Source organism: Psittacula echo (genome assembly GCF_963264785.1).
Source record: "Psittacula echo genome assembly, chromosome: Z".
Taxonomy (NCBI): Eukaryota; Metazoa; Chordata; class Aves; order Psittaciformes; family Psittacidae; genus Psittacula; species Psittacula echo.
Window position 1 is genome coordinate 37,543,490 of NC_137742.1, and position 18,283 is coordinate 37,561,772.

The 18,283-nt window shown below is 40.1% G+C and overlaps 1 protein-coding gene across 2 annotated transcripts in view; it reads right to left on the minus strand.

Moving 5' to 3' along the window:
* Positions 1-16,357, minus strand: part of SLC24A2 (solute carrier family 24 member 2) — a gene marked incomplete at its 5' end in the record, with an annotated part of 118,110 nt that extends 101,753 nt beyond the window's left edge. For both annotated transcript variants that reach the window (XM_080636705.1, XM_080636704.1), the window contains one exon: positions 15,422-16,357. In XM_080636705.1, coding sequence (XP_080492831.1) covers positions 15,422-16,357 — 936 coding nt within the window. The remainder of the gene's footprint in view (positions 1-15,421) is intronic.
* Between the last annotated feature and the right edge of the window lie 1,926 nt (positions 16,358-18,283).

Genomic DNA, 18,283 nt, shown 5'->3' on the forward strand with positions numbered 1-18,283 from the left:
CTAACAAGATTATACTTACCAAGATGCTTCAAAAATAACGTGCTACTAAATTAGAGCCTCATATATGGTATCTGGTTTCTTTGCCAGCTTCCAACACACCTATTCACTGCAGTTTCTATCACCTTTCTCTCAGATGACACATATTCGTAGAATCACAGAATCATAGAATAGTTAGGGTTGGAAAGGACCTTAAGATCATCTAGTTCCAACCCCCCTGCCATGGGCAGGGACACCCCACACTAAACCATGTCACCCAAGGCCTCATCCAACCTGGCCTTGAACACCGCCAACGATGGAGCATTCACAACCTCCCTGGGCAACCCATTCCAGTGCCTCACCACCCTTACTTAGAACTTCTTCCTTATATCCAATCTAAACTTCCCCTGTTTAAGTTTGAATCTGTTACCCCTTGTCCTGTCACTACAGTCCCTGATGAAGAGTCCCTCACCAGCATCCTTGTAGGCCCCCTTCAGATACTGGAAGGCTGCTGTGAGGTCTCCACGCAGCCTTCTCTTCTCCAGGCTGAACAGCCCCAACTTTCTCAGTTTCTTCATATGGGAGGTGCTCCACTCCCCTGATCATCCTCATGGCCCTCCTCTGGACTTGTTCCAACAGTTCCATGTCCTTTTTATGTTGAGGACACCAGAACTGCACACAATACTCCAAGTGAGGTCTCACCAGAGCAGAGTAGAGGGGCAGGATCACCTCCTTCGACCTGCTGGTCACGCTGCTCTTGATGCAGCCCAGGATACAGTTGGCTTTCTGGGCTGCGAGCGCACACTTCAATTCTTCAAATCTTGAGCTATTCCAAGCTCAAGAGCTGAGCATTCCGACACGTAGGAAGTCAAGGAAGAGGGCCAGGAGACCTGCGTGGCTGAATAAGGAACTGCTGGGTATGCTCAAGTGGAAGAGCAGAGTTTATAGGTCATGGAAGGAGGGGCTGGCCACTCGGGAGGAATATAAGGCTGCTGCTAGAAGATGTAGGAAGGCAGCTAGGATGGCTAAGGCCTCCTTAGAATTAAATCTGGCCAGAGGGGTCAAGGACAACAGAAAGAGCTTTTTCAAATACATAGCTGATAAAACTAATACCAGAGGCAAGGTTGGCCCACTGGTGAATGGGATGGGTGCCCTGGTGACAGAAGATACAGAGATGGCAGAGTTATTGAATGCCTTCTTTGTCTCAGTCTACTCTGCCGGAGGCAGTCCTGAAGAGCCCTGTACTCCTGAGACCTCAGATGAAGTCAGGTCACTGGAGCGGTTTGCCTTAGTCGATGAGGAATGGGTTAGGGACCAGTTGAGCAATCTGGACATCCATAAATCCATGGGTCCAGATGGGATGCACCCGCGGGTGTTGAGGGAACTGGCGGAAGTCATTGCTAGACCACTCTCCATCATCTTTACCAAGTCTTGGGAAACGGGAGAGGTGCCTGAGGACTGGAGGAAAGCAAATGTCACTCCAGTCTTCAAAAAAGGCAAGAAGGAGGACCCGGGTAACTATAGACCGGTCAGCCTCACCTCCATCCCTGGGAAAGTGATGGAACACCTTATCCTTGATGCCATCTTAAGGCATGTCAAGGATAAGAGGGTTATGAGGGGCAGTCAACATGGCTTTACCAAGGGGAAGTCATGCTTGACCAACCTCATAGCCTTTTATGAGGAAATAACATTGTGGATGGATGATGGCAGAGCGGTGGATGTGGTCTACCTTGACTTCAGCAAAGCATTTGACACAGTCTCCCACAGCATCCTCATAGCTAAATTGAGGAAGTGTGGCCTGGATGATCAGGTAGTGAGATGGACTGCGAGCTGGCTGAAGGACAGAAGCCAGAGAGTTGTAGTCTATGGGGCGGAGTCCAGTTGGAGGCCTGTATCTAGTGGAGTGCCTCAAGGGTCAGTATTGGGACCAGTATTATTTAATATATTCATCAACGATTTAGATGAGGGAATTGAGTGTACTGTCAGCAAGTTTGCTGATGACACTAAGCTGGGAGGAGTGGCTGACACGCCAGAAGGCTGTGCTGCCATCCAGCGGGACCTGGACAGGCTGGAGAGTTGGGCAGGGAGAAACTTGATGAAATATAACAAGGGAAAGTGTAGAGTCCTGCATCTGGGCAGGAACAACCCCAGGTTCCAGTATAGGTTGGGGAACGACCTGTTAGAGAGTAGTGTAGGGGAGAGGGACCTGGGGGTCCTAGTGGACAGCAGGATGACCATGAGCCAACACTGTGCCCTTGTGGCCAGGAAGGCCAATGGCATCCTGGGGTGTATTAGAAGGGGGGTGGTCAGTAGGTCGAGAGAGGTCCTCCTTCCCCTCTACTCGGCCCTGGTGAGACCGCATCTGGAATATTGTGTCCAGTTCTGGGCCCCTCAGTTCAAGAAGGACAGGGACCTGCTGGAGAGAGTCCAGCGCAGGGCGACAAAGATGATTAAGGGAGTGGAGCATCTCCCTTATGAGGAAAGGCTGAGGGAGCTGGGTCTCTATAGTTTGGAGAAGAGGAGACTGCGGGGGGACCTTATTAGTGTATATAAATATATAAAGGGGGAGTGTCATGAGGATGGAGCCAGGCTCTTCTCAATGGCAAACTATGATAAGACAAGGGGTAATGGGTATAAACTGGAACACAAGAGGTTCCACTTAAACTTGAGAAGAAACTTCTTCTCAGTGAGGGTGACAGAACACTGGAACAGGCTGCCCAGGGAGGTTGTGGAGTCTCCTTCTTTGGAGACATTCAAAACCCGCCTGGACACATTCCTGTGTAACCTTATCTAGGTGTTCCTGCTCTGGCAGGGGGATTGGACTAGATGATCTCTTGAGGTCCCTTCCAATCGCTAACATACTGTGATACTGTGATACTGTGATACTTCCAGCTCATGTTCATTTTTTCATCGACCAATACCCCCAAGTCCTTCTCCGCAGGGCTGCTCTGAATCTCTTCTCTGCCCAACCTGTAGCTGTGCCTGGGATTGCTCTGATCCAGGTGTAGGACCTTGCACTTGGCATTGTTAAACTTCATAAGGTTGGCATCAGCCCACCTCACAGGTGTGTCGAGGTCCCTCTGGATGGCATTGCTTCCCTCCAATGTATCAACCGAACCACACAGCTTGGCATCATTGGCAAACTTGCTGAGTGTGCACTCAATCCCACCGTCCATGTGTACCCACAAAGAAGTTGAACAAGACCAGTGTCAACTCCGATCCCTGAGGGACACCACTCATTACTGGTTTCCAGCTGGACATCGAGCCATTGACCACAACTCTTTGCGTGCGGCTATCCAGCCAGTTCTTTATCCACTGAGTGGTCCACCCATCAAATTGATGTCTCTCCAATTTAGAGACAAGGATCTCGTGTGGGACAGAGTCAAACACTTTGCACAAGTCCAGGTAGATGATGTCAGGTGCTCTGCCCCTGTCCATCAGTTCCGTAGCCTCATCATAGGAGGCCACCAAATTGGTCAGGCAGGATTTCCCCTTAGGGAAGCCATGCTGGCTGTCACCAACCACCTTGTTGTTTTTCATGTGCCTTAGCATGCCTTCCAGAAGAATCTGCTCCAAGGTTTTGCCAGGCCTTGCCTCCAGACCATTCTGCCATCAATATGCTGACTGCTGTTTTTCTTGCACATAGTAATCCAATCAAGCAAGCAGAAATAAACCCTCGTACAGCATGCTGTACAATGTTCTACAAGGCTTGGAAGCCACGAGCTTCTAAGAAGATTAAATGAAATGGAGAACCACATCTCAACCCTTAAATCCAAAACTAAGGTGTGAGTTTGCAATTCAGCCCATGCCTGTTACTGAGCCTATTGCTGTTATCTTAAAATAAGCGTCTGTCGTGGTTTAAGTCCAGCCGGTAACTTAGAATCATGCAGCTGCTCACTCACTGCCCCTCCTTTTTCCCCCCTGCTCCCAGAGGGATGGAGAGGAGAATCGGAAGAATGTAACTCCCACGGGTTGAGATAAGAACAGTCCAGTAACTAAGGTGTAACACAAATCACTACTGCTACCACCAATAATAATAATGATGAGGGAAACAGCAAGGGGAGAGAATATAAAACTAAAAAGGGGGAAAAGGAAAAGAAAACAATAAACACAATTGATGCACAATTCAGTTGCTCACCACCTGCTGACAGACACCTATCCTGACCCTAGCAGCCATCTGGGCCTTCCAGGTAATTCCTCCCAGTTTATATACTGGGCATGATGTGCTGTGGTATGGAATACCTCTTCGATCAGTTTGGGTCAGGTGTCCTGTCTTTGCTCCCTCATGGCTTCTTGTGCTCCTCCTCACTGGAAGAGCACGAGGCTGAAAAGTCCTTGATTGGAGTAAGCACTACTTAGCAACAACTAAAACATCAGTGTATTATCAGCATTGTTCTCAGGCTGAAGTCAAAAACACAGCACTGCACCAGCTACTAAGTAGGAGAAAAATAACTGCTACTGCTGAACCCAGGACAGAGTCTGTATTTCTTTAGGTCAACAGCTCAGTACGTCATGCCCTCTGCCTCAGACAGGAGTGATATGTTGCCTGAGATGAGTCCAAAATTAAGGGGAAAACACAGACATACCTTCTGAACAGCTAATCTGGAAAAAAAAAAACTATGAGAAATGTGCTGCTCAGAAATTTTAAATGTCTGAGTAAGTCTTATAGAAATGGGTTACTAGGCAGAGGACAGGTGAAATAATGCAGGAAGCATGCAAATTACCATCCTATGGATCTGTGCTGTATCTCATTGCCCTTTTATATGGCCTGCATGGCACCTTGGAGATTCACAATTATGTGTGCACATGTATACGTAGGTGTACAGTACGTTCCAGTACAGACCGACAACGAGACAATGAAAAGTTTACAAAATCACTTCATTAATAACATGTAGGGCTGGATGTGAGTGGCAGTAAGTACTGATTTATCTCAGAAACTGAATACAAAAAACAATAATAATATTCCTCTGAAATTCAGACCATGATCATTCTCTGACTAAATTTTGGAGGAATTTTGACACTGGTTTTGAGTGACAGGAGCCTCAGGTATCTTGTCTGTGACTTCTGGAGAGAAACAAGAATTCCTGATAACATGGGTCAAAATCTCTTCATGAACTGGAGAACTTCAGTGTTTTTCATGGTTTTCAATATAGAAAATACAAATACAAATTTTCCAGAGAATTTCAAAATCATTACAACTATCACTGCATCATTGAGAAATTCAATCAAGATGAAGCCTTCAAACATGTTATGCCTCCACCCAGAAACATTCTAAATTAAAACAATATGTAGCAAATAAATACAATATTAAAAATAAAGCAGAAAACTTTGAATATTTAAATAAAAATAAAATCACACAGAAACAAAAAGTATCTGCTAGGCAGCATGATGCTTTCAAATTACTTCAGATGACTGCTTTAAGGATGTGTAAGTAACTTAATAGTATGAACTATTTCTAACTACTCCTGAACAGAGCATTTCTGGAGTTCCAAAATCTAGGGCTTTTTTCCACTCTAACACAGGACTGCTATAAATTTCAGCTAATTGATAACTTAGTGATTGTACCTTGTAGCAATAAAAGGTATTTAATTAGTAATTTGATAAAAGCTTGCACCACAAATTAAAATACAAAATTAACATCTGATTAATCCCCAGAGAGGTGCTTATTCTCTGGCATTACAACCCCCTGCAAACTTCAACATTCTCCCTCAGGCAAAACCCTGCAACTGGACAGGTCTCAAATGATGTCCTGAAGGTCACCAAACACAGCCTGTGACAGCGGATGTGCCTTTTCTTTAGTGCTCTATATCCGTTCGAGCTGTTTTACAGCAACGTGAAAGGGTGAAAAGTTTACACTAGCTGGTTATGCAATAAATGTCACTGGTATTACCACTGACTTTAGACTAGACTCCCAGCAGTAAGCAGTTAAGAGGTTATAAAGCAGGATTAATTCCTGAGGAAAATTTATTATTAATTTGTCAGTGTAGTATACAATACAAACTTTCTATCTTCATTCTTCCTCAAACAAGAAATTATTTTGCACCAATCTATTTATCCTCTGTGTGTAGCACTTTACAGCAGTGTGAATATCATTGCACACACACCTTTAAGCCTATTCTCACACACTCAGCTTAGAAGTCATCCAAGATCATTGCTATTTATGGCTATTCACGTAAAATAATATAACTTCAATGATACAGAGGACAGTGCAACAGTAATAGAATAGTGCAAAACAGGGTAACCGAGCAGTGAAACTATTCTTTGAACCACCCTGATGAAACTGTATCTAACAGACAGTAAAATTACCCAAGTGAGCCACTGTTGACTAAGGCAGAGCAGTAGTTATAACACTAGATAAAGCCGCTTTGGAGGCAACATGAGCTCTGAACCCTTCACCTGCTGTAGAAGCAAGTACACAATCAATACTTAAAACTCTCACTGCCCACCCAAGCCATGAGGCTCAATTCTACTCAGCAAGGCAATGGCTGATTTTCCAAGCCTGCATTTTTTTCAATTCCTCCTTTTAGGTAGGAACACATGTAAGCCAACTAACCACCTATGACAGTAAATACCAACTTTGAGGAAATAGTTACAGGTATTGCCTGCAAAATAATGAAATACATGGTAAGGTACCACAAAATATTTTGTCAGATATAACTGGTTTGCCAAAGTAAGCCCTAAGGCTGCTCTAACTTAGGATTTTCAGTTTGCCTGCACTTACCACCACAACTGCAAGAATTTCATACACAAAAATTTACAGCAAAACCAAACTAAACCCAAACCATGAGAATTGCCTGTTTGCCCAAAAAGCAAAAACAGAGCACCAACATGACTGTTTTGAGTTGGATCCTATTATACAACAGATGTTGCCTTCTACTAGATTGATTGATACTTGAAAAGATCTATTGCTAGATCACATAGAGAAATAAACTATTTCTTTAAATTACCCCTGAGACCCTTATCTGTAATGAAGAACCAGCAGCTCAGTGACAGCTTGGATGATGAGGAAAAGACTGATGGTATGCTAACTATAGAGAAGGGCAAGCATGTAACAATGTACATAAAATTACGTAAATGATGAATCATATTCTTCGTATTAGGTATTATGGACATTTAGCTTTTTCTACCATGAGTTACAGAGGAGAGAAACTGTGATTTCATACAGTTGTCTAAGTACCTAGTGTGATGGAGACCGGATTATCGTCTTGGTACTTTCGTATGAAAATTAATAATAGTTAAAATATTTGTGCCTGTGTTAAAACAGAACACTAGACAGTCAAGAGCATTCTATAAGAAGGAGTTCTCATTGACATCCCTAAAGTCCAGAATTTTGGAACACACAGCTAAGTATTACTAAGGTATTTGGTTTGTACTGATAAAAAACCCAGTAGTTTTCAAGAGAAGTACTTAATGAGGGGGTTTGGATTAAAAAGCCAGTCACTTTTCTAAAGCACCTCTGTCTCATTTTATGATGCATTAACAACTGATCTGTGCATAACAAATTTATTACAATTATATGAGTTTGGTCTATCTTTTCACTGCAGGTTCTGAAAGAGTTGCCAATGCCAAGACAGAATTTGAATCTCTAGTTTGCGACAATAGCTCACTTACTGCTGCACAAATTGATGCGGCCAGCCATTAAGTTAAATAATAAAAAGTTATATTTAAATAAGAGCTGGCTGAAATACAACAGAGTATCTAGGTTAAGGTTAAAGAAATACCATTCTTTATTCTACAGAATTAGTAGTTTGAAGCTTAGGCAAAACATTGTAGGTGACTAGGGAGAAATTAGGAAGTCTTATTCTTTATAATAAGTTTATTTTATAAATAGGAAAAAAAGGTTGCTAAATAGATAAGATGTCTTAATCGTCATAGGTATTACAACTATTTATTTGTACTCATCTCTAATACATCTTCCCATCTGTTCTATATCTTATGTATAAAAGGCTTTTCATACTCATTCATCCCACATAGATATTTCAAAGTGTAAGCTTTCAGATGTTCTTTGTCTCCATATTTCTTTGCTTTCCTGACTAAAATGAGATTTTGAATTTTAGTTGAAAATGCCAATGGAAGCTATTTTAATTTTGAAATACTGGTGCTGTATTGATTGCTGTTTACCAGAAAGCACTCACTAGTTTTGTATGTTTGTACCTAAGAGGTAAAAGGTTAATCAATGTCCAAATTCCACATTGCCTTACACCATTTTTGTAAGACATATAAATGTCCACCCACAAGTGACAGAGAATACGAACCCAGACGGTACACTTAAGTTTAGTCCTTTCAAAAGCTTTCTGCACAGAAGATTTCTGATTTCTATGGTTAAAAAGCCTGTATGAACACCAAACGAACTTTTCCAGCCGTTACACTATGCAAACTTCTACATTGCTTTTGTTGTAGGATTTTCTTCAGTATGAACATACTATCTATCCATTATGCAATAACAAATTGAAATTGGTTACAATCTTATTCTACAGTTACAAAATCAAGATGGCTGAATTCTTAGAAACAGTTTCAGAAGAAAGGAGCCAAAAGTGGCTGTTTTCTCACCTCTGCAATTGGCAGTGGAAAACTTACTCCTGCTAATAAAACCAACAAAACCTCAGATCATGGGGGACACAGAAGCACTTCATTAAACCTTTTTTTATGTCATGTGACTGTGGCAGTGTAGTGCAACCTGCCTATGGAGTTTCACCACTCAGAAAGGCCAAGGCCACCCTTATGTCAGTAGTGCCCAAAACATCACTGTACTGTGGCACCAAAATAACACCGGCACAAGCACTGCCAAGGGCAACTTTCACCACCGACATTCCATAGTTCAGAAAGACAGCTACCTAAACCTGCTCTTTAAAAACACAATGTGGAGGGTTCACTGTTGCCTTTTAACACAAGAGCAGAAGAAGTAGGGGAGTCAGTAGTGCTTTGCCCCACAAAATTTTTATATGATGAGTTGGGCCCCACAAAGTGAGCAATGAATATGGAAGATATGTATATAACTGCATAAAATTTGAGCACTCTCACCACTCGAACCTGAAAAGGTTGTAAAAGCCACTAGATTTTGTTTATTAGTCTGCGAGGTGAATCTGGAGAACTAGCTTGGGGAAAAAAGTAGAGAAATGTAGATTAGATGCAAAAGAAGTGCCATGCTGCTCCAGCTGGGTGTGCCATTTCTGAACAAACCTGGAAGTGAAACTACAGCATCTGAAGATGTTCACTGCTCAAAAGTGATGCTACCTCACAGTTCAAGTGACCCCAGGCAGGCAGACATTTTGAGGTCTGGTATGCTAATTTGGGGATTGAAATTCTACCTACGGTCCTGTAGCTCCCACATCCTGTTGAGGATTTGGACCAAAGTATCCAAGACTGAGATGTGTAGAAGGAAAAAAAACTTATAAAGTCTCCAGAATTTGGGACTGCATATTCCTTTCTTTGTACAGCTTTCAGCACAATGAGTTTAACCATGTCTGGAGTTCTGAAGGATGGTGAACATTAGGCAACACAGCTGGTTTTCTGCAGCCTCTAAGAAAACTGACTTCTTTTTTATTACATATGCTTTTTATTTTTAAATATATTGATGGATATGTTGTCTCCTTGCTGTTAATTAATGGTGGCACAGTTTTGCCCTTCCTTTTTCCAGCACAATTAACAAAGATTGCCTAATGAATCTTAGTGGATGGCCATGATTTAGGAGCATTTAATCTATACAGCATTTCCACGCCATCACTTTCTGTTAATTACAAGGGTACACAGTCACAAAACCAAGAGAATACAGTGGTAAAAACCACTATAATCGTTGCTTTGTAGTCAGTAAATTACTGAGCAGCACTAAAATAAACAGAATAGTAACCATTTTACTGTACTAATGCTTGCATGTATAAAGTATCACCCTTTGGGTATGTCAGTAATAGCCCTAAGTTGAAACAATGCTAAATATTCAAGGCAAATTAACAGTCAGTGCTACTGGACTAACTAAGTTAACACAGAAGTATCTTGAAAGTTTTTGAGATAATAAAAGCAGATAAAACATAGAGCAGGGGGTTTGGAACTAGATGATCTTAAGGTCCTTTCCAACCCTAACTATTCTATGATTCTGTGATTCTATGATAACTTAAACCCAGGCTTTTAACAAAACAAAACATGGTACAAGGACAGCGATGATGCTCATGTTCCAAAAATACTTAAAACAATGCAACCATCTTGGATACATTAGAATGCAAGATCCAGATACTCATAGCTCTATATTTGCATGTTTATACAAGTAGGCCAACTATGAAATGCCTGTTGAATAAAACCCCAATTTCCCTGTAAGTATGAAACACTGCTTTAAAATGTGGTGGTGAGAGAAGAGCTATTCTATAGCTTGAGTTACCTTTACTGAGTTTGTGGATTCAACATTAAGAAACCCTGACAAAGAACAGTACAGGAGTTCCAAGCAACTACAGACATGGATCTTTTGCACATTCCAGTTTTTTCTGCATGCATGCAGGTAATTTATGTTTTTCCTTAAACAACACATAGATCATACATTATAACAGTGACTGTTGTTGCACTGTTAATACAGCAACCAATTAGAGAAGTACTTAAAAAAAACTGCTTAAAACTTTTCCTTTAGAATGCAAATACCACCATTAAATACAATGAGGCAACACTTGAGATCAGTATAGATCTTTAAATATCACACACAAGCTATTCAAGTTTCTTAACACAACAAAATTGGCAATAAAATAATGTCAAACTATGTGCTGTTGGTAAAAATAGCTCATTTTCCAAATGCAGTTCTCTGTAAATGTAGAAAAACTGCAACTGTCTTGTATATACCATAAGCTATTTATCTAAAATGGTGCTGTCAGTGAAACAGATGTCACAGCACAATATCCCCGTGCCACCCACATTCTGTTCTCCCAGTTGCCAAACAGAACTGTTTTGAGTTATTTACTGAGTGATCAGATTCAAGTAATTCTGCAGAGAACTCCATGTTACACTGAAGAAAAAAGTACTTGAAAACTGAAATGTAATTTCACATGATGTGTTACCATTATCTAATACAGTCAACATGCCTTCACCAGTACAGACTTAGAAAAAAAGACTGAAACCTTAGCAGAAGGTCAAAAAAGTCTTATTTTTAAGAATTTTGTACATCAGCTTTTTCCACTGTTGTCTTCCTGTCCCTTATACTAAATTTCAAGCTTCCATTTTTAAACGTGTTCACTCAAATGAGGAAGATGCAGAAATAACATCAGTTTCCTCCCCAGTCCTAAAAAATCATCTGTTCTTTGCAGGATAACTGCATAAAACCTATCAATCATGCCACAGAGTGAATTAGGCTTGAAAGGACTTTTGGAGGTATCTGGTGGTAGGATCACATTACCACTATAGGGCCCATTTAGGGTAGCCCACAGGGTTCAGTGTCACTTGTCAGGGACACATCCTGGTCTGCATATGCCACACGCCACTCTACATTGTGGACCTTTGCCATCTGGTTTTTATTCTGTCCTTTCATGCTGCCTCGCTTTTTCACCTTTCATCCTTTTTTTCATCCTTGCCTCAGAGATCTCTGGAGTTTATCGGTATCAGGCTTCCTTAAGGGTGAGACGGGGCATGAGGCTATCCACAGTTCAAACAATGCACCTCATGAACATTAAATGCAGAAACCTTGTAGTCTGTTCTCATCTCTGTCATCAAATTGTTGCCAAAATTCAAGTGATCAGATTTTTCTCAACCTGTACCGTTTAAGAAACCAGACTGTATTTGTTTGAAAGCTTCTGAAGGCAAATACGAAGAACAATTAAATTCACATTGAGTACTCTGTCTGCATTCACATTTTCAAAAGTAACTGAAATGCCAAAGAAAGTGAGATCAGAAAAAATAAAAGTAGATAAGTTTGAATATTCACAGTTTTCTAGTACCAAAAAAAAGTGCTTTAGCTTCATAAACAGGGAAGAGAGAAAGTAATCTACAAGACATCTAGATATATATATATATATATGCATTCTAGCAACCCAATTAATACATCTAGAGCAAATGACAGCTAAACAGAAAAATAATTTTGTATCTAAGACCTTTTTCTCATGGGAAATACTGTCCTTAAGAATGTAAAACTTTCTTCAGCATTTCAAGATGACTAATAATAGAAGTACTGAAGTTAACATTAAAATACATTTTAGTATCTCAAGAGGTTTTTCATCTGATGAGATTTTTTACTCGTTGATACTTGTTTGCTAATAAGCCACCTAACCCTTCAACTATCCAGCTTTATGATTCCTTATTTAGACCTCTCAACTTTGTTGAGCTGCTTTCAGATTACGACACAAAGTCTTAAAGATAAATACAGCAGGCACGTTTTTTAGCAGAACACTTGCCAGTTTGGCAACAACAGAATCAACAACAGATAGGCAGGAGAATCATTGGTTGGAGGAAAGAAGAGAATTTTTTATATACTCCTGTAATAAAGTTCTTTCAATGAAATAGAGAACAAAAGAGAGAGAGAACAAGAGAACAAGAGAAGCAAAGAAAGTTATTAGAACTTTCAGTTCCAACTGATCAATTTCAGAGACCTGCCTTTAACAATTCACTGACACAGTGCAGAAAAAAAAAAAAGTGATTAAATTTTCATTAGCAGTAACTGGGATCACAAATTCTGAATTTGATATACTGATTTGATTGTATACAATCTTATTTTGCATTGACATAGCACACTTGTGATGAAGGGAAGCAATCTGGGCTAACAGCTAACACTGTAAAAATGAAACAACATTTGCCACTAAAAGCCAAGTGTATCACTTACACAATACTTACAATCCTTAGCGGGTGGGAAATAAGCACCCTTGTGCATTGCAATCACTACTAGGCACTAGTACTTGGACTAGGCACTAGATCCCAGACTACAGTAACATTTTACCTTTTGTTATAGGCAAAAACTTCCAAGCTAAATTCCTGGGCACTTCTATCAGGCCTGGGATTAAATGTCACATTTTTCTTTTCTTTTTTTCTTTCTTTTTCCTTTTCTTTTTTTTTTTTTTTTTTTAATACCAAAAGCAACAAATAGATTATCTAATAACAATAAATGAATACATAAATCCAAAGAACATGATCTGTGACACCCTTGCTATCACAAAATAAGTTCATTCACCCTGCTAAATGCTGTTGAATGGAACAGCAAAGTTGTTAGATTTTACAAGTTATGAGTTATAATTTCAAAGTGTTAGATGAATATTCAAAAAATGTTTTTACATTATGTTTTATAAAGGAAATACATGGTTTGATACTTTCAGAAGCTACTTCCCCAAAAGTGCATTCTAGCTAAGTTGCAGCAAAATTAGAGCACCTCTTTCATCCTCCTCTACCCATCAATGTTTTACAAATACATTATTTTATTATTTTAATTAACAAAGTTAATTCAGGAAAAATATCTTAATGAAACATATGATGCAAAGCTTGTGGGTTTTTTGCCTTTATAGTCACTGTTTTTCCAACCAGCTTTTTTGTTGGTTTTTTTTTTTTCATCTCCATCTGAACTCTGTGAACCTGAAATATGACTAAGCTCTTAGAAAAAGAAACATATCAAACACTAAGTGAGTGCTCCTAAAGGTATCTTTTTAAAAATCAAGTACATCTAAAGTACTTTAAACATTTATTCTGTTCCATATGACTTGCAAATGATTTATTCTTCTATCCAGTACACAATAACAGAATCCTCACCATGGTTTATAGCTACTCTACTCCGCCCTATAGTCTGGACAACCCAAACAGTTGCTTTTCACATGGAGTATTGTTTAAGACAGAGGTTGTGAATGCTCCATCCCTGGTGGCGTTCAATGCCAGGTCGGACATAGCCTTGGGTGGCATAGTTTAGTGTGAGGTGTCTCTGCCCACGGCAGAGCGGCTGGAACTAGATGATCTTAAGGTCCTTTCCAACCCTAACTATTCTATGATTCCATAGATCCAGACCTCCTTCATATCCAGTTTATGGGCAGATGAAGGTACATTAAACAGTTCCTCTATACACCATAGTCTCTATCATTACACACATTTAGCACAAATTGTCAAGGTGCTTACAGTGCACTATGAAATTATTTAGAATCCTTTAAAAACCACCATTATTTAGAAACCAACTAATGTAGCTAAAGAAGCCTTTCATTAATTACAGCAAATACTTTGTTGGTGTTGATATTCTTTTAATTAAAAAAAAAAAGTAAAAAGAAAATCAACAATAACGCATTTTGAGAAAAATGAAGCTAAGTACGCTGATTTTGGAAAAGGAACAGAACAAAAAGGAAAATATAAAATTACAAGTAAATGTATAGGTGCTAAACTTGGTTAGACAACTTAAAAAATTGAAAATTTTCTGGGTTGACTTTTGGTGGACTTTTTGTGGCTTGTCCTAAAACTGAAAGCACCTGCCCATACTGCTAAAATATCACTCTCTCTTCAAAGTTAGGAATATAGGCAGAATAACCAGTTTTCTGTGAGTCACAGGCCGGTACCCCCCTCCATTTCTCTATCCTTCTGTTTATATGCCTGCACAGATCTATTGATGGATTGAGTCTTCTGAACTACTCATACAGGGCTGTTAAAGCAACAAAATAGTGAACAGTTCCCTGATACTCTGAATAGCTAGTGGGTAATAAAACCTTACCTGATGAATAACTCAACTGCCATATGAACCCAGACATTTCAATTTCAGTTTTAAGTTTCCAGTTAACATACTGCTATATACATCAGCATTTATGGGTTCACCTTCGTAAGTCCCCCACCTTAAGAAAAGAGACGTTTAAAAGATAGCAATAATTGCTGAATGCCCACAGAGCCCTCTGTGCATAAATTCCCTTCTCTACTTATATTAGGCCAAAAATCAGTTTGCTAATTCCTCTGCCTAAACAGAGGACCTCCGCCTTTTGCTCTTGTGGTCACTGCTCTTCCAGACAGTTTTTCATCTAATTGCCATTAACTACAATTGGAAGTTAATACTATATATCAGTGTCAGTAGATAAAACACATGTATAAAACACCTTAGTATACTGAGCGATTCACCTTTTTGAGGAAGAAAGTGCATTACAAATCTTTAAAAAGCCAAGTTTTGTCACAAAATCCTCCCCAAATATTGTTACTGCTTAATCCAAAAGCATAGGGAAAAATAGTAGCTACATCTCAGACCTCATCAATATGACAAAATGCTGAGTAAGGTTTATGTCTTTTTACTGGCATTTTTTCTTGATTTCTGTGTGATTAGGATCATTCTGGAGTTAAAAGGTATTGATTTACTAGAAGGCTGCCTCATGTTTTACATTTTCAATCCTATCGAATGGATTACACATAAAGACCTTTTAAGAAAAACATGGAACTGTTGAACATTGCTTACTCTGCTATAGTGCGATCTGTATGATACACAAGGACTCAGCACTTCTAAGGACATTATTGCATACATACTAATTAAAAATTGACCAACCTTTCCTTCAGCATCTGCTGCTGTTACCTTCTCAACCTTGTTCCTGTTTAAAAACTTCTTCACCCATTCTTCCACTTGAACGTTGAACTTCATGAAAGTCACATAGCAAAAATATGCTGTCAGGAGTGTTAGGCTCTCCCACCACATGATCAAGTTATCCAGAAAAAAGATGATTAGCAAGATCAAGTCAATGATGTAAAAGGACACATCTCGAAAGAGTGGCCACCAGGTAAGGTTCAAGATCTCTCTAGAAAATAAAGCACACATTCCAATAACAAACAGAATATTGAACACAGCAGATCCCACTATTGTGCCAATGCCAACATTGCTGTGGGATATAAACACTCCTATTAAAGAAGTGAACAGTTCTGGAGCTGACCCACCAGCAGCCATGAAGGTTGCCCCTGCCACATCATCAGATATAGTCAGTTTTTCTGTGATGACAGTCAAGGAAGGAACAAAGAACTCATCGCAGACTATGGCTAAGGCTATAAACATGTAAATCATTCCAATTACATGGAGAATCACTGCTCCCTTCCTTCTCTCCTCAAGAGAGAAAAGGTCTTTGGGGTACTCTCCCTTGGCATGACCATCTGTTGCATTGTCATGTTCAGCTTCGTATTTCATAGCAGTGGATGGGTCTGGACTGCCGTTTTCATTCTGTTCTGTGAAATCCAACAGAGTTCTTTGGTGCCCATGCACTAGCTTTTGGCTATCTAGGCTGCTGGCCAACGCCATGCTCTGTGGTTCCATCTTGAAAAAGGCACTAATTGAAAAAGCAAAAGTGCTCATGGCAACTACACTAACAAGAAGACCTATAATTCGTATCGATCTCAGTTTTTTTCTAACATTCTGGTGCCGACTGCAACCAAACAGCGGTTCCTCCAAACACCATTCCTCCAAGACACCAGCAACAGTTTTCTTTTGAAGAGCCATTTTGTGTTCTGTGCAAGATATTGGGTCAGACAAATTGTTCCCTCATGCTTTTCTCCAGCTTTGAAGTTAGAAGTGCTTTAAGAGTTTTCTCAGAATCAAGTACTTCTGCTCTTCATAGGAAGCAATTCCTTCATTCGTCTTAAAAGGACAAACAGATATTATTAATATTAGTGAAATAACACGAGATTAGAAGTGTCTGAAAAACATTTTATAGGCTGGGTTAAGTTTAGACTTTAAAGCAGAATATTACCAACTGTAACAAAAAACCCTGTCACATCCCATCAGACACAGCAACAAGATGTTTGTTTCAGCAGTAACCCTGCAAATAACAGTTTATCAATAGTCAGATCATTTTATGCCTCTCATATGCCTCTGAGCCACTGTTCTCAAAAAATCCTAGAGGAAGGTAAAACTGGTCCCCAAACATTGCATAAAAATGAAGAAACTACTATTTTAATGGATACACCAGAGACTATTACCTTCTGTAATTACTTTTTATCATGATGACGTAACATCCAAATCTCAAATGCAGGGGCAATAATTTATGAAAAACCAATCAAAGTGCTAACATGTATCTCATCAGACCTTTAGGCAGCTGAGGAGGTATTAATTGGAATGTTATGCATGCACAAAACAAGACTATTGATACATAGGTATGTATGTACTGTGCCAACTATGCTGTTGGAATAGGATTGAAATGAAGATCTAATACATCCACAGTTTATTTAATTCCTCTGCAAAATCGACTGAAGTTTACACACAGAGAACTGAGTTTGCTTCTGGTCAGACCTAGGATACTAACTTGAACTAGCTAAGACCTCTGGTTTTGGTTTATCTCACACATTCTGTTACAAGCGTAGGAAGTTATTAAGAATACCTATGTGGTAAATATCTTTTAAAAGCACTTCTCTTACAGATTCTTAAGAAAATAGTTTACATTTACACAAGAGTTGATCCTGAAACAAATGAAACGGTGCAAAATTAATCTACGTGAGGAAAACTCTTCACGTATGCCAGAGCAGAGCATATCAGACCACAAGAACTTTTAAATCAGAAAAAAACCCACTATATAATAAGAGGTGCTTTGGTTACTGATTTTGAAGAATATATGTAATGTAGAAATGCACTATAAGTTACATTTTTTGTGACAGGAAATATAAAATATTTTCAAAATAAAACTAGTAGTCCTTGCTATTGGAGTCAAAAAATACTTTGTTACACCACTTCGAGTAATTTGTTGTACTGGCTGAACACTGAACAATCTATTTATCAGTATAATATTGATTCTGTATTATCAAATACAGACTTACAAATATGTCCTGCAGTTATTTCCATAAAAGTTTAAGTTATGTGCAGTTCCTCCTGATTTTTACAAACAGCTTCTGTACTAAAAAGATGTCACAGATTTATACTCCATCTACAAGACACAGCACCACAGCAGATATTTTATTTTCCGTCTGGGAGTTACTGCCCATCGGACTGTCTCAAAAACATTAAGCAGGAAAGGCACCGGAACGGCGCTACCGCTGCTCTGCGCGACTTACCGGCGGATGCGCCAATCACCCCCTTGCCGTTATGGATCACCTGAATGGGAACGGTGAAAAGCTCCCGGGATGTCCTCTGCCCAAAAACTCTCAGAGCAGAGCCCAGCCAGGCCGCTCCCAGCACCCATCTCCTGTCTCCCCTCCCTGCCCGCCCGCTCACCGCGGATCCACCCCCGGGCGGCTTACAGCGCCCTGCATCCCTCGCCCCGCAGCCCCATCCTGCCCGTCCCCCCGCGGAGATGCCGCAGAGCCTCAGCTAACTCATCCCAAGTTTGCACCGCGCCGCGCCCCGCTGCACAAACTTTTTTTCCCTCTGCGAAAGGGGAGTGAGTCCAACCCCGAAGAGTCGCGCAGCTCCAACCGCGGAAAGCCGCGGAAGGAC